General features: G+C 45.7%; 1 protein-coding gene across 1 annotated transcript in view; it reads left to right on the top strand.

Annotated features, from left to right (window-relative positions):
• Positions 1 to 108: 108 nt before the first annotated feature.
• The window catches only part of smg7 (SMG7 nonsense mediated mRNA decay factor), a 42,255-nt gene continuing 25,251 nt past the window's right edge, over positions 109 to 17,112 (top strand). The window contains exons 1-14 of the mRNA XM_087143312.1: positions 109 to 264; positions 3,897 to 3,928; positions 5,027 to 5,196; positions 5,936 to 6,007; positions 6,642 to 6,825; positions 6,928 to 7,150; positions 7,982 to 8,076; positions 8,509 to 8,826; positions 9,344 to 9,497; positions 10,019 to 10,159; positions 10,658 to 10,768; positions 12,673 to 13,042; positions 14,119 to 15,996; positions 16,927 to 17,066. Coding sequence (XP_086999438.1) covers positions 242 to 264; positions 3,897 to 3,928; positions 5,027 to 5,196; positions 5,936 to 6,007; positions 6,642 to 6,825; positions 6,928 to 7,150; positions 7,982 to 8,076; positions 8,509 to 8,826; positions 9,344 to 9,497; positions 10,019 to 10,159; positions 10,658 to 10,768; positions 12,673 to 13,042; positions 14,119 to 15,996; positions 16,927 to 17,066 — 3,911 coding nt within the window. The 5' untranslated portion in view covers positions 109 to 241. The remainder of the gene's footprint in view (positions 265 to 3,896; positions 3,929 to 5,026; positions 5,197 to 5,935; positions 6,008 to 6,641; positions 6,826 to 6,927; positions 7,151 to 7,981; positions 8,077 to 8,508; positions 8,827 to 9,343; positions 9,498 to 10,018; positions 10,160 to 10,657; positions 10,769 to 12,672; positions 13,043 to 14,118; positions 15,997 to 16,926; positions 17,067 to 17,112) is intronic.

A 17,112-nucleotide genomic window follows, 5' to 3' on the forward strand; every position in this document is an offset into this window, starting at 1 on the left:
TTCTCAACACTTTCTGTCGATAAAAGAAACCAGGAAGTACTTCATTTTTGACAACAAAACTTGCCATGCTTTTTATTCAGGTCATTTGAAGATTCCCTTCAAGTGAAATTTTCCTTCAAGTGAAATAGAAAACAATTTGCATAAATTGTGAACTTCCGGGAGCCGGGAGTTCACAGAAACATGGCGGACGATGAGACGTCGATGTAGCGGCGAAACTACAGAATTTACGACCTGAAATGTGATGTTTTGTGAGCAGCTACTACGGTAATTTCTTGTTGTCATTGTTGTTTAGGCGGTTGTTGCGCCATACTATGGTTTTAGCGAGGGAATATACGGAGAGACAAGGGGAGAAATGATGGAAAATGTCAGGTTATTTTTGCATTCCATGGTGCACCAGCAGTCATGACAGTCAGACAACGTAAGCAAAGCGATGGTCGCGAACTTTTAATTTTACTCATAATGGGCGGGGCGAGTAAGATTAGTAGGGGTTGGAGAGGGGACGCCAATTCTCTTGTGGGGAAAGAGTTCCATATACGGACAACACGGATTTTCCCTTGAAATGTTATAACAGCCATGACAGCCGACAGAAAGTAATAACAACATGTCCAAAACAAGTGAAATTTAGACCTAACTGAGAAAATTCTGAAGCATTTATTCTTATCTTAGGCTACTGTCTTAGTTAGGCCTAGTAGGCCTACTTAGAAAACACATCATTGGGTCGTACACAGGGGCATCAAGTGTGGTCCATATATGGACCTCTTTCCCTCTTTTTGTTTGTAGTCTGGGTGAATCGTGCAGTACATGTACTTTCAAGGAGACGTCAGTGTTGTTCATAAAAATCCTTAGCATTGCTGTATTCTGCTACACATCCAATCCGATGGCTTGACTGACGTCAGTTTTAACATGCAGGCCTAGATGATGTTAGGCATAGGCCAAATTAATTGTTGCTTCCCGTTTTACAACTCAGTGATCTTGACAGTTCTGGATCACGTTTTCACACTGTACTCTGTGCCAACCGAGGCCATGTTTGGAATTTATGCATGCAAGTGACCTGGGACATGGAGAGGTGGACCCATTTTGAAGCGAAAGTTCTAGTCTATGTCCTTACCCTGGCCTGTTTGTTTTACACAGATCTGGATCTCAATAGGTGATCCTAACGCTGGTATACATCCATTCATTGGGCAAGTTTTGGTGTCTGTAAACCAACAACGGATCACTGATCATGATTTAGATCCATGTGAAACAAACACGGCCTTCATCTTGAAAATACTTTTTTACTCAAGTCATAGCAGTCTTGGATTCAATAAAATTAAGTGAGATAAATCCCCACTTTCAAAGAGGACTGAACCTGACATTTGTGGATCATTTTTTAATAATTTTACTCGTGCTGCACCATCTTCATATGTCAGGTGGGTTAGAAGACCTGTGCAGTCACATGATCTTTGCTCAGTGAATCTTATGCATGTCATGATTTGTCAACAGTTGCACCATCAGCCAATCACCATTCCTTTCCAATTTGCAATTGTGAAAGTTGTTTCAGAAATGGAAAGTGAAGTTGGAGATTTCATACAAGGTCGGCCAATCGCACAGAGCAATTGGGTAATCGCGCAGATCAGCCGATCACGCCCAACATATACAGTTCCAGATGTATTGATGTATCATGGGGTCCAGGGATCATTCTAATTATTCATCAGCTGCTCAAAAATTAAAAAAAAAGTTTTAAGTTCACGGTGATGACTGGAAAAGGAGGCTTGTAAAAATCATACATGTAAATTCGTGGCATGCCAAGTCCGTGTGGGTATACACACCTAACGACTTCAAACCACATAGTAGGCTTTATACTGCGTTTAGTGCGCAGCTGATTCAAAATTGTCTATGGAATATATTTGCAAAAAACTCTCAGCCTAGATGGCAGTTAGGTTCGTTTGACTGCCAAAATATTGACCTTTTCATTCTTGAGATTATTTCCTCACTGAAAAACCGTATATCATCAAGACAAAAACATGGAACTTTTGACGTTATACAAGAGAACTACACATGTATGTGTATGTGTAGAAAGAAAACAGAATATGATTGTTTGCCCTTTCGTTAATTTGCAGGGTTGACCTTGAATCTTTATTTTTTCTTACTGCATGTACATGTAGTTGCTCTGGATTGTTCTATAACAAAGATGGCTAGATCTCTGCATCGTCAGATGATCTTAGTGCATGACTTTGTCAATGAATCTGCCATCAGCCAATCGCATTTTCTTGACAGTTGTGAAAGATTGTTTCAAAAAAGGAAAGGAAAGTTGGAGATTTCGTGCAGGATTGACCAATCACTCAAAGCGATTGCACGATCGAGCAGATCGGCCGATTGTGTCCAACATATACATGGAGCCCTTTGGTCTATAGAATATGAAGCTGCATTTCAGCCCGGACATACTTCTGTTCTGGAACATACCCAGTTAACCCCATCTGTTGAGTGTCTTTGAACAGAACCTAGAGCACGGAGACCCCTGCCATAAATTTGCAGAAACACCCACATTATCTTGGGTTTTGACATATTAACTCCTTCGCGACGGATGACGGTAAAAGCCGCCGTAAAAATTGAGATCCTCAGCCCGCTTTTCAGCTATTTTTCTCGGCCCATGCTCGAGCGAACACGGTGAAAGAAGGCAGACCCTGGCTCTTGTATATATGGTGATTGGCCTTTGTTTGTAGCCCAGAAATGAAAAGACCAAATTTGCATCATAATCACCAGCTTCACAATAGTCCCCACTTTGAAAAGAGGCAACGGGAATGTGGAAGCGTGAGTAGAGCGGCATGCCACCGAACAATCAGCTTTTTCACTGTGTAATTCAAAGCGTGCAGAGCACACAGGGCCACAGACCGAGAATTTGCGGTTTGGCAGGTGGCCTTCGTGGCCAAGCGAGGCTTGAATTCTTGGAGTCGGCTTTCGGAAAAAAATTCCTGTCGTCAAGGGGTTAGGCCACAAGGCCATCGCTTGTCGCATGCAGGGCTGCGCATGTAATACCAATAGATTTACACAGTAGTAATCTCTCACTCAACATGCAGAAATACATCTTGAAAATAGTTCGCAGTACCAGCTGCTTCATTTGACTGCGACCAACCAGCCGACCCCGGCAAGCTCGGTGGTCGAGTGGTTAAGACATCTGCACTAGTAAGCAGGAGGTCGTGGGTTCGAGTCCCACCCGAGTAAGCTTGTGAGGTTTGTTTTTTCCGCAAGCTCTCGGACAAGCACTGAGCATTACAGTGTTTATTAATATATACGTTGGGTAAGGGCAAAACCCGTTATATATAATTAACATCTCCCCAACGCAAAAATACATCTTGAAAACATGCATAGACATGTGCAACTATTTAAATGAGCAGTCAGAATAAGTGAAAAAGAGCCATTTATGAATCATGAGTTAACTGGCTATGCTAATCAATTTCCTGCTTCCTGTTGATAGGCTCGTATGAGAGTCGTGCAAATGACTGAATTGAGGACTTGAACCTAGACTTCAAAAGCACCGGTTTGGATACTGAAGATTATGACTGCTGTTTCCAGCAAGAAAAAATTGTGTCATGATCTTGCCTATGGGTAAATCCAGAAATCAGGGGTCCAAAAGTGTGATATTTTTGTGTCCCTGTTACATCTGACCTTTGTTATTTGACCTCGGAATATCACCAGAATTGATTTCAAACTATTACTATTTGTTTGGCAGGTAATTTGCATTAATTCGTCACTCTTGGAAATTAGAAAATGTGTTCTATGAACTTACAAACTCATATGTCAGATGTGACAGGGACACACACAAAAATGGACCCCTAATTTCTGGAATTACCCTTGTTTAATGAATTGCATTAAGCAGAAAATTTGCCAAGTAACTTCTTTCTCGATTTTCTTGACAGGAAGGCAAATGAGCGCAAGGCTGAGATTATCGGTAAGATGAGAGAATTGTGTACAAAAATCAAATCTCACAGGCCACTGAAATTGAAGTTTTATCATTACACTCACTTGAATTATCAACGGTGAATACGATCATAATCTTCAAAATGCCCCTCAACTCAGCAGGTAATATGCGGTATTACAAACTGTCAGGAATACTCACGACCAGATACAATAAAATCTACTTTATTTTTAAGGAAAGAGTTCCACATTCGACCTTCACAAATTTCATTGACACTAACAAGTTTGAAAAAGGATTTTAGCCAGGAAAGGGGGTCAGTACCCAAGGTGAGAGGCCATTGTTAGATCTTTGACCCCTTTTCAAACTTGCTGCTGTTTACATGAAGTTGTCAAGTCAGGGAGGCTGGACACGATAGCTTTCTGTCAATTTTAATAGAATACAACAATTCACTCATTTTGTTATACTGTGGCCCCTTGACGTTCATGTTAGAGAATCAGTTGGGACAAGGGGGACATTTTGTTGCCTCCCCCAGAGTCTTCTCTTGCCCCTCCCCATTCCCCCAGTTTCTCGACCCCTCACACACACACACCCAAGTGTGTTCATCTATTTGCCTGCAACTGGGGACCCCCTATTGTTCCTCTTTTGTTTGTACTTTAACTTTTTTAGAAGACCACCCATATGTTTTGTACACAGTTGTCAATCGGGGACCCTCTGTCAATCGGGGACCTTATTGTCCTCTGTCGTTCAGGGTCCCCAATCGAATGCAGAAACAAACTCACACACACCCCGTTGTAGATAGAGATTGCTTCTGTTAATCTCTGTTACTTTTCAGAATCAGAACAATCGATAACAGAAAGAGAAACGTCCTCTAGGTTGTAGTTCGCTTATGCAAAATGCTCTACCACATGACTGCAACGTAGATGTTAATTTCACTCAGTCCCACAGTTAACTTATTTTAGCTTTTGAAAATCAGATATAATGTTGCTTACCCCAAAAGATTTCCTCCCCCCCCTTTTTTTCCTTCCCCCTCCCTTTGCCCTTCCCCCTCCCCCAAAATTGTAGAGTCTGGTGCCACCGCAGCTAAAATAGCCCGAATGAATATTGTCTTTCGCCTCCTTTTGTCACCTCTAGAAGGCCGCGGTGACCCTTGGGTCACTCGGCAGCAGCTGAGGGAGCTGTACCAACAGCTCTTGGTGACGGACCTGGAGTTTGCCCTGGACAAGAAAGTGGAGCAGGACCTGTGGAACCATGCCTTCAAGAACCAGATATCAGCCCTGCAGCGCAAAGCCAAAGACAAAACGGTCAGTGGTTTTTGTTACGGGGAGGGTGGGAACTTGGATGTGGGCCATCACTGGGCAGGATATCACTGTCCTGTGTCCAGCCAAAATAACAGCTGTGTACAGACACTTGTGACATGAGGTTGTTCATGAGGTAATGTAAACCATTTTGTGTCCAAAGTGATGGGTTAAAACATGGTACATGGGGTCAGACTAATTGTTCGGAAGATGGCTGTGACTTGGTAGCATGACAAATTACGGGCCCAGGTTTGATGATTGTTTTGTGCGGTTTGGGATCAGCGTGCCTGTGAACATTGGAAGCAAGAAGGCTTCTAAATTGGCAAAAAAACCAAAAGAGATCCTCTGTGTTGCAATAGACATCCCATGATATTTTGAGGAAGAACTTTGCTGAGGAAAACTGCTCCAGTTTTGGTTAATGCATGCCAAGATCACCGTAAAATCGGCTTTCGGCCAAGACAATTATTTTTTTTCAGTGTACAGCCTGTTGCAGAAAAGGAGGAATTAGTTTATTGTTTAGTGTTGGTTTCGCTCTCACAAAGATTTTACAAGCTCTACCAATGCACTGCCATAAAGAAAATCAGCTGAAAAACATTAACCCATTACATTAGTAGTAATTTGTAGTATTATGTAGGGTTAGGGTTAAACGAGATATCAACATACATAGGCCTACATTTTAACTATAAACCTTTTTGAGTTGCAACGGTGTGCTTGAATAATGAAGATTGTTTTGTTCTTGTCACAGAATCCCAAACGCAGTGAAGTTCAAGCCATGTTGACCCTTTTCCTTGACAGTGGTAGCGGTTTCTACTTGCAGGTACTGTAAGCTCTAGAGGCAAGAATGTCCACAAAACTGGTCAAACAACTTGTCATGAGCTCTGAAATTTTACAGGGAAGGTTTTGCGGAATATGAAAATTGGGATTCTCTCGTTAGCTAGAAATGTTACTATTTGTTCAAAAATACAGCGTCTGATTTGAATGTGTTGAAACGTTGAAGGCTTACTTATTTTGTTTTTCCCCCCCTGAGCATGTTTGAGGGGGAACCTTTCCCTGAATCCTCCAAAAATCCATCGTTGGGGATCGTAGGAAACCTTTGGCCCCTTTTTGTTATATTTGTACATTCAAGTTGCATAAAATTCCATGTATCCCAAGTGCAAATGGCTCAGCGTCCAATCCTGAGATTATCTTTTAATGCCCCTTGGTGGCTTTTAAATGTATAAAGTTTACATTGATCAGAGCCAGGAACTCTGAATGCGGTTAAAGGTGCTCGTTCACCAGATTTGTCCATTAGCCTTTGTAGTGATCTTCACAGACCACCCTGTTTCGTTAGGCACAGTCTGAAAAGCCTACCAGCTGCCAGGGTTCCACAGTGGTTATTTGGTCTTCATGAAATTGATGCCAGCTTGTTGGTAGAATGAAGATAACATGTCTTACTCTCTCCTTGACTGTAGCTGCTCCAGGAGTTGTGCAGTTCCTTCCAGTTGGACATTCCCTGTTGCGTCAGGGCGCCCCGCCTGGGTATGGCCTCGGAGCCTACCGCACCCACCAGCACTGGCCAGCACAAGGCGGCCATTCCCGCCACTGCGTCTGTTCTGTACATCTGCCAGCACTGTCTTGTCCATCTGGGAGACTTAGGTGAGTGCTCTGGATTTGACCAGCCTCTTTGGTATTCCAACTGCCCATGCAAACTTTTTGATAAGCATCACCATTCTGTCCCAATCTTCCCCTCCCCCCCAGCTCGCTACCGCAACGAGACCAACCAATCCGAGAGCTACTACCTTCAGGCTGCCCACCTCGTCCCCTCCAATGGCCAGCCCTACAACCAGCTGGCCATCGTGGCAGCCTCCAAGGCCGACCAGCTAGCCATGACCTTCTACTACATCAGGAGCATCGCTGTCAAGCATCCCTTCCCAGCTGCGGCCACCAACCTGCAGACCACCTTCTCCAAGCTGGTGGACAGGTGAGCAGCAATCCAGGAAGGATTCAAGGACGTAAAAAAGTCGCAAGCATTTTGGGTGTGCTGAGAAGATTGACCTGATGGAGAAATGTAGCAGTTAGGTCATCCTGCACAAGAGTGTCCGTTAATTAGACCATAAGAGTTGCTGGGTTGATTTCTTACCCTGATGGCATTCGTCAACATAGTACTAAGATCACATCATATAAGGCGCTTGTCACAATTCAGAATGGTTGACTTGGAACGCCTTGTTCCCATTTCAGAACGGGCAGCCATTCCAATTGGAACACAGCATTCTCTTCGGAACACTGCCACAGACCAGTCTATGTCCACAGTGGACTGTTCCACATTGTGATGGAATGCTAGTGCTGCAGTGGGAACTGTCTAACAAAACCTGACTGTTCTTCATAACTGGGTTACGGGCACAAGTCCTTGACATTCATAGATAACAGTGTTATTTGCAGCCTTGGGCCGGACATCCAGACACTGCTGTTGCTTATCACATTCCAAGGGACAAAAAGCCTCAAAGGCAGATTATTGACCTGCATTCCATGGCTTCTGTGAAGGTTGTACTTTTAATTAGTCAGTAAAACACTTCTAAAAGCATTTTCATTTGCCAAAGCTGCACATCTTTAGTCCTACTTTAGACGCGTCGTGAAATCAGGAAATAGTGAAGAAGAAACTCATAGTTCAGATTACGAGTTGAGAAAGTTAAAAACGTTGCCTCTTTCTTATGTTCAGTGAGCTCAATATTGTGCACATCATGTTCCAGTTCTGCTCCTCCTAGCTCTCTTTTGCTTGCTAATGATATGACTTCCTCACTCCATTTTCTCTCAGGGATGAGGTGAAGCTATTCAAGATGAAAGAGATTGAGTTAATCCATTTCTTCATCAAGTTCCACGCCATCGTCTACCTAGCTGCGGGGGACCAAGGCACGTGCTCTCTCAGGCATCGGGAAGGCATTTTGGTTTATGGTGTCTGCCCTGCAGAGATTTAGTGACTTGCATCCATTTTAAACAGTATCGTTTTATTGAGTTGGATGGCTCGATATCATTGATGATCATCTAATGGAAGAAAGTTGCAGTTCACTTGAGTCACCTTCTCTCTCAAGTTGTCAAACCTAGTTGGAGTTCTTGAGCTGATTTTACTTCCATCTTTTATGCCCCATTGTAGTGTGCAAACTTTGTGTGGAAAATGTGCACATACAGAGCCTGTACATATGACTTGCTGACTACAGTTTTCTAAGTAACAACCTAGTGGCCTTTCTGTAAGTATTCAGGGTTAAACATAATCACTAACCTGAATTCATTTGGGTCGGTACCAAAGAATGCCACCCTCTTTTATTTTTTGGTGTACCCCCCCAGACCTACAAATTGCCACGGCCATCAAGGAGAAGCTGGAGGAGAACTTTCGCAGCCACCTGTCCCAGGAGACCCTGAGTGCCCAGCAGCTGGTCCAGATTGCTGCCATCAACCTCTTTGCCTTGCACTGCATCTGCCTGCGCCAGCAGGAAGCCCCCGAGGGCACCGTCACCATCCCCACTGCGCCCACTCAGCCCATGCAGCCCACACCCCAGGCCGAGACGGCCAGGGGGGCTCAGGGGGAGAGCCAGGCGGCTGTCCAGGACGGGTGCTATGCCGCCGACGAGAGCAGGACGTGGAGTCTAGTGTTTGGCCTGACGAGTGAGTATTTGGATTGGATGCTCTGGTAGATAGAGGAGGGAAGCTTGATGTTCCCTTTGGGGGGGGGGTTATTAGGGAGTCAGGTTGGGGCAGTCAAGCCTTTCCTCACCTTCCACCTCCATGATCTGGGCTTGACTCCCTCCCCGGCCCGCAATTTGATTGGGTTACTAGTCCCTACTTGATTCCACGGTGTTTCCCTTGACTGTCATTTTAGTTATTTCTTCCTGTGAATCCCACCTCTGTAACTGAACTTTCCGTGGTCGTCTTCATTCTCTCAGCTTCCTCAGGCAGCAAGGCTTCAGTGCCAGTGTACTTTTTTAGGGACCCTATGTTGCCATTACCAGAAGGAATGGACATAAACAAACCGAAGAATGTTTCATTGGTAATACTACCGAGCATTGGAATTTTGAGGATTCGTAAAGCTTTATTACCAACTCTGTCTCGGAAGTGAAGGTTACAGTGAGTTGTGTCATAGATGAAATGTGTAACTCCTTCGTCCGTCTTGTGCCATCCGTAGTCACCCTCTTGCAACTGATGCTACACTATACGCCTGGTAAGATGGATGGCAAGCCGCTGCAGTGGTGCGGACTACCAGCAGTCAAGGTCCTTCTGGATTGGTTGGTCCATCAGCCTAGCCTTTTCCAAGACCCCTTTATGTCGGCCAAATCTGTGTAAGCCACAATCTTGTTATCACCACCGCATGAATGTTACTGCAATGTTACTGATGTCTTTACACAAGTTCCCTCCGGGGCACTGAAACGTTAGTAAACAATTTGTTGTTGATTCTGTTTGAAGATACAGGCTATTTTTCGAACCGAGTCCTTATGTCTGTTTCCAGCTTCAGGATCCAGCTTCACAAGTTTAAACCCCCGACTGTGATTCGGGCTCAAACTGTGTAGTCGGCTTGCTGCCGTAGGAACTGTGGAATTTCACAGTTCCAAGCCAACATATTAGGTCTTTGCATTTGGCTCATTTAAGTGTCAGGTGCCTACAAATGGGTCTGGAACCAGACCCAAAGCCCAACTGAAGAAGAATCTGATTCCCTCTAAAATCTTGGCACCACGTGTCATCTCTGTACACCTGTCAGCGTTCGTAGTGGAGACTCGTCCGGAGATACTGGAATCAAAGTAAGGAGTGGGTGGGGTTCCTCTCAAGGTTCTCAATGTGCTCTGTGCGGTTCTTTTCTGACTAGGCTGTGGGGCAAGCTTGCCAGGGTCCTGAACAGCATCCACGTCGATTCCAGCAGCGGCAGCAGTTCCCCCAAGCACAGCAGGGTCCCCCTGCCGGAGGACATCAGCCTGGATGGATTCCTGCCACTGCAAGATGCCCAAGGGTGAGTCTTCTCAACTGTCTCTGACAACAACCTGTTCACTTTACCCTCACTGAAAAGTGAAAAGTCAAATGTTCCTTTTGAGTGATTGTCAGAGTGATGCTTCCCTGGCTGTACTGCGTAACAGGGACTTTGTCTCTAGCCAAATGAATTTGGACTTGGCGTACACGTACCAAGAGGGATTTTGATACTGACTTGTTAGTCCATTTCTTACTGGACGTTAATGCCATCCTGTCTCGAACACCTTAACTTGCAGTGCGATCCATAAAACAATAATGGTACTGCTTGACTTTCTTGCTGTGTAAGGGGCTAATAAAGGCCATTCATGAGTGCTACTTCTTAAATCGGCTTGACAAGGGAGAGCCGAGGACTGTCGTGCAAGCCCCACAGTTATAAGAACATCATTACTTGGTTCCATAGAATGAAGCAGTTGGAGCAAGTTTCACCTCAGTTGCGCAGTGTTGTAATGGTTTTTGATTTTGGAAATCCCATGTCTCACAGATCCATAGAGTTTGCAGCCAACCAGCAGTCACTCCCCCAGGAGACGCAGTGGACGGAGAGGGCCAACAGGCTGCTGGCCCACGGCAGACTGGTAGCAGAGACGTACCCAGAGTGAGTTCAGCATCCTCACGCACCCCTCATGCATTTGAGCAAGAGAGAAAGAGATGAACATTCCAGATTGTTCCCTGATTTTGTGTATGTTGGCTGAAGAAGCTTGTGATAAGGTTCCAAAGAAAGGATGAGAGAATGCAAAAGGTTCCTAAAGATTGTTTAGGTCACCTCCCCTCTCTGGCTATAAGGAATGCCTGGAAAGCCTGGCTGACCTGACTTAATGCCGTCTGTTTTCTTCTCTGTGACTTTGAGGCAAAGTTAAAGTAATTGTTGGAATCACATGTTAATTGTCCATTGGACATTGAGTGAAAGTTCCATTTGTAGGTCATCATTAGGGAGCATATTATGATGCAGACCGATCGGAGCTATCCATTCTAAATGCTGTGTTCTCATTCTGGAACAGCCATTCTGCTGGGAAACATAACATTCCCACTGGAACGCTAGATTTCCAGTGGAAACAGTCCAATGAAATGCAAACATTTCTGACTTCTGAGACGCCTTAGCTTCTTGTTGTGTATAGGCTACTGTAAGTTTTGGAATATAAGCTGCTTAGTGTATAAGCCGCAGCACGCAAAAAACAGCAAATTAAGATTTAAAGTCAGCATATAATCCGCACCGCAGTGCTGATGATCCAACCAATACAGCATGTACAGTACATCCGTGGTTCCACTACCTGTGCAATCCTAAAGAGGATAAAACAAAATGCGAACGAGCGTCGCCATAAAAGTGAATTTTAAGTCCTCATATTTAATATTTTTTTGCGGACTGGATGGTGGTCCTGCGTGGGCCATGCATCAGCTCCTGTCTTTTTTTCCAGTGGCCAGCAAAATTTATGGGGTTTTGGACGTACAATAAAATCTTGGTAACTCAAAGTAATAAGTCGAGAGATCGTTTCATCTCGTAGTTCGATTATTTCCTGCCAAAATGAATAAGCTTTTTAAAAAAACAACCTCTGTAACTGTCCACAACACTACATCCAGTTATCTCACAGTTTTTGCGACGCTGATCAAGAAAACACCTCCAGGTCACTTCAAAATGAAAAGTCTGCCGCGAGACCTTGGTTCGAGTCGTCACGTTAGAACCGCTTGTGTTGCATGCATGCTGCACGCGGCATGGCACACACACGCACTGCACGCACCACTTCGATTACGCAAACCCTTTTTTCAGGCTAGCCTGACTGTTACCAAAGATGCATTCATGGACAATCCAATCACTGACTCTTTCTGATAACCATGTGACCACAGAAAGTGTTGGAATCAGAAAACCCGAGTGAAAGAAAAAAAAATTCTGTGGCATGTCACGCTGAACACAATCGGCGAAAAGACGAAAGATCTGCTTCGCAAAGGTGCACCGTTGAAGCGATTGATTTTTTTAACGGTAGAAAGAAATCTTTAGGTTACAACAATAAAATGATCTCAGTAAAATGATCATTCGTCTGCAACAATACACCATTAGATTGAATAAAATGCTGAAATAGTCACTAAAAACTCTTGTCACACGGCAAGTTTAAGATTACGTACACATTTTACATGTGTGTTTCTTGACTTTATGACTTGGGGTATTCCATTAATAACTTGAAATCTGGACAACTCAAATTTTATTTATTCTCCGAGGTTCAAGTTTCCAGATGTAAACAGCAACTAACGTGACTGTGCCACCTGCAAGTGGTACCCGTGGCCGGGCCGTGGCTTTTGTGACTGATTTTATCCTTCAAAGTTTGTCGAGTCACAGAGACATTTTTCAACCTTATAAGCCGCAGTTTATATTCCGAAAATTACTGTAATTTCTTCTTTTACTATACACTTATCTGTTAATGAGCTGGAGTTGCCCGTTACAAAGCACAAGAATGCTGAAAGGATGCAACGGATATTTCAAAATAACCCATACTTTTTTTTTTCTTCCAGTCACCTCAAGACAGAGCCATCAAGCGAGGACGCCGCCAAGTTCACCTTCACCAGCCAGTGCGGCGAAGAGCAGGCGCGCCGGCCACACCACCCCAAACAGAAACAGTCCAAGACGTCACAGCAGCAACAGCAACAGCAGCAACAACAACAACAGCAGCAGCGCCAGCAGAGCAAGCACCAGCAGGCCCCATCAGGGCAAGGGTCCGGCCCCCACCGGGGTGGGGCCAAGAAGGCTAGGGAGGGGCCCAAGAAGAGAGACAGCAGCACGGAGCCGGCCATTGGCGAGAGGGGGACGATCAAGGGTAGCGGTGGAGGCCGAAAGGGCAGTGACGGGAGTGTGGAGAACAAGACGCACAGTGTTGCCATTCAGGTAGGCTTTCATCACACAGAGCAGATACGCTGTGGGCAGATTATTTTCAGATTTTCTCGACTTTTAGTTCCACGTGTGGACATTTTGGTTTTTTCCTTATGTAAGGTCCTGAAGTCACATTTTTATGAAAACATTGCAGGTTTTGATGATCGGAATACAGTGGTTTAATTTTTGAATTTGTGTCCTTATTGAAAGCATTACATGGCTACTCAGAGTGCCAGTCATAAGTAACCAGGTGAACAAAGAAGAATGCTTTTGTCACAGTTCATTTGAATAGCTTAAGATTTGATTTTGAACGGAGGGTCTTATAATAGTGTATAGGGCCCTGTGATGGTCTTAAGATGTACAGTCCATCATTTGTCAATTGTGCATTATGTACCTTTGAGGCAACCAAAAAAGAGTACCTTAGAACAAATCTGACGAAAGTTCATCTTAGCCAACACCTTTTATTCCCAAATAACCAATATTTTAAGATTTCGATTTCAGATCAAAAGTTGCAAATTCTGCCTGAATTCAGCTTTAAGGACACGTTTTCACATTCAGTGAAATGCAGCTGCATGATGCCGCGCAGTGAAGCGATGAATTATAGAAACCACCAATGTCCATGTGTCTTGTCAATGCTTTCTCATAATTCTCATGGCAATCTTCCAAAAATGCATCTTAAGGTGCATCGTAGGAAATGATCTTTCATTTTTTTCTTAGAAAATGACAGTTTGCCAGAGAGAATAAGAGAGAAGGGAATTTACTCCCATAACCATCTTTAAACCAAGTGTGCTTTTTAACAATAATTTGATCAGTTTTTTTCTGAATAACTGCAAATGATGGACTGTACCTTTAAGGCGTCACATCTGTTTTTAAACTCATGAATGCAAATAGTGTGTTGTAACACTGTTCTTATTTGGACCCCTGTGTTGCCATCACATTGTCAGACATTTTCTAATGGATGCTTATACACATCAAGTAAGATTATCTGACTTTGGAAAAAGTACAAAATTGTAATCACTTCCTGTTGCAGTATGTAGGTTGGAAAAATAGGATTAGATTCATTGTTTCCTTTAAAACATATTGATACACAGGCCATTCTGCCAAGACCAAGTCAGTCCAAAGCCTTAGAAACAGCCAGCAAGTCAACGGAGCCCATCCCAATTCCAGGCACTGCACACAACCGGCAAGGTGACGGCAGGGTCCTCCAAGAGCAAAACCCCATCCACTCCCCAGGCCAAGGCAGACAACAGCACCCTTACCACTCCCCAACACACTCCCCGAGCAGCGGGTTTAGGCACCCAGTGGGGCAGCCCATGAGGCATCACCCTCCCCCACCTTGGCCCAACCATCCCCACGGTCCCCCGCCGTATCCGCCACAGCATGTTCCCCCACACCCAGGTGGATTGTCCCATCCCCCACCTCCTACAGGTCACCATGTCCCACCATATCCCCCTGTGCCCCCAGGGTCCCACCCACAGGGCCCCAGACCCCCACACCCTGGGGCGCAACCTCCTCACCGGCAGCACGGTCCACCACGCTCACAGGGACCTCCCTCTCACCCCCATGGACCCCCACATAACATGCAGGGTCCTCTACCAAGCCACCCACCCGGACCCCCTCCTAGCATGCAAAGTCCATCTTCTTCTGGTCCACCGTCACACAGCCTGCCACCCCATATGCCACCCTCTCAAGGCCCCCGATCCAATTTCCCTGGAGCCCCCATGCATCAAAGGCAAACCTATCCCCAAGGGGAAAAAGCAAATCCAACCTGGCAACAGCAGCAGCCCCAAGATCAGGATGGAGTAACTGGTTACGAGTTTGGCCAAAAGCCACCCCCACCTCAGCCGCAGCATGCATCCCAGCCACACCCTCCTGCCAACCATGGCCTGTGGCCGAAAAGCCCAGCTGTTAGCAGCGTCGGTGATGGTTCCACATCCCAAAGCTGGGGAGGAAGCACCAGCAAGATTCCCAACCAAAGTAGAGGACCAGTTGGAAGACTGAACCCCATGCAGCAACATCATCAACAGCAGCATCAACAGCAACCTCAACAGCCGTTTATGCAGCATTCTGATCCGGCTCTATCACGGCAGAGACAGCAGGCCCAGCAGCAGCAGGACCTGCAGGTGTCCCAAGCCCAGCACTTCCTGCAGAATTCCTTCCCCGCCCCCTCGACCCAGCCGCCCCAGCCCCACCAGGATCTGTCCCTGGAGTCGCTTCAGATGGCCCAGCAGCTCATCAACCAGAACACGCTCAACCAGAACATCCTAGAGCTCCTCTCCACGCTGCAGAAACAGATGCAGCAGTCCTCTGATCCCAGCGACGGCAACCTTGGCCTCAAGCCCTCCTCTCGTGAGCCGCAGATGGGATCCGGCCTGACGGGCAACTCCCTAGATTCCCAGAGCATGTCCTTACTCTCCCAGCTCAACCAGCAAAGCCCCAGCGCTGGTGACACCCCAAGCCAGAGGTTCCTTGGATCCAGTCTAAACAAGGATCAGTTTGCGGCCCTGAAACAACCCAGCCCTGTCCAGAAACCCTACCCGAGTGCTTTTTCCTCCCCAAGGAGCTACGACTCGGACCTCTCCAAGAGCTCGTCTGATTTCCCCTTCTCAGGAGAGGACAGCACCTCTTACCGGAGCCCTCAGCATCTCCCCTATCCCCAGCACGCTGCGGAGCACAAGTCCTCGGGTTACCCATCCAAATTCGAAGATCTTCAGTTCAAGGATCAGTCTGGCTTGTTCCGGAGCAGTCCCAGCAACCACCTGCAGCCGCAGCAGCAGCGACTCCAGCCCGACTGGAGTATCGAGGATGGATCAAACGGGCGCGGGACACCCTCCTCACCCCCTACTCTCTTCCCAACCAACGAGGAGGTCAGCAAGATGCAGAAGATGCCGGGGTTCTCAACCTGGCCAGACAAGTTCTCCATGGATGAATACCAACCACACAGAACCAGAGATGTGCCCACACTCCTGGTGAGCAAACCTTTATGTTCCATTAAACTTATGACTGTCAAGCATATAATCTCAGCCAATAATCTTGATCAGAGGGAATCTCTCGATCTTAATTCTGATCTTAAATCTTGGAAGTGCTTTAGTTGTGCAGTAAGATTTTGACATCTCTCAATGCAAACAGTAACATTATGAATATGTAAAATTTCTGCCATATTTAAATCCATTGACCTTGGTCATTGTTTTTTAGTCAGCGTGAAACACCTCCGTCATCTCCATGTGTATCAGAAAAAAGGAATAAAATGTCATCGTACATGAATACATTAATGTTAATATCCTGGGCAAATATGCAGGGAACCTACATGAATATTTCAGTGTCCACAGCTTTATAGGAAACCAGTGGCAAAAGCTTTGTATGTGAACGGCTAAAGGGTGTGAACCCCCATGTGAAGCCAAAATAGCTAGCCCCTACCTCCAGTCAGGAAGGTTTTGAGTTAGGCAGACAACAGACAGAGGGAGTGGACAAGAGAAGTGTAAACCCTTCCTGGGCATATTGGCTAGAGATGCTGCCATATGCCTCGGTGTGCATCATTTTTTTTTTTTTCAAATTGGCTTGCCTGCCCAGCGTGACAAGATCCAACAAGGTCAACCATCCCCAAGGCCGGATGTCCCTGGGAGTCTCTGGTTGCCGGCCACCACAAGATCCAACAGTGGCATGGTTTAATGGGACCGGCTCTCACTGACTCAAAACGGGGTAGCTTGTTCGGCCGCTGGATTGCCTAATTGTAACAAAATGCACCATACTTCTATGCCCACTGCACTGATGTGTCTTGCAGGATTGGATTTGAACAGTTCAGGCTCGTGGTTGGCCTTCCACATCAACCCTAGAGACCACAGTACTTCTCTTCCTTACAGAAGTACAATGATAGAATCCATTCCCTTCTTCTCTGGCAGAGCACTGCAAGCTCCAGCGGCAGTCTTGGACTGTCCCCGACCCCGTCCTCCCAGCCATCCCGTCAAACCACCTCTTCGTTTCTTGGACAGGACTCTTTTGGCTCCACCCAGTCCACCAGTGGGCGATTTGACACCGGAGGGTAAGTTTGGGTTCTTTTTTTTGTAATCTAAATCGCAGTGACATAT

The sequence above is a fragment of the Acanthaster planci genome, linkage group LG11 (genome assembly GCF_054643075.1).
Source record: "Acanthaster planci isolate LZ-2023a linkage group LG11, COTS_SCS, whole genome shotgun sequence".
In the NCBI taxonomy this organism is placed as follows: Eukaryota; Metazoa; Echinodermata; class Asteroidea; order Valvatida; family Acanthasteridae; genus Acanthaster; species Acanthaster planci.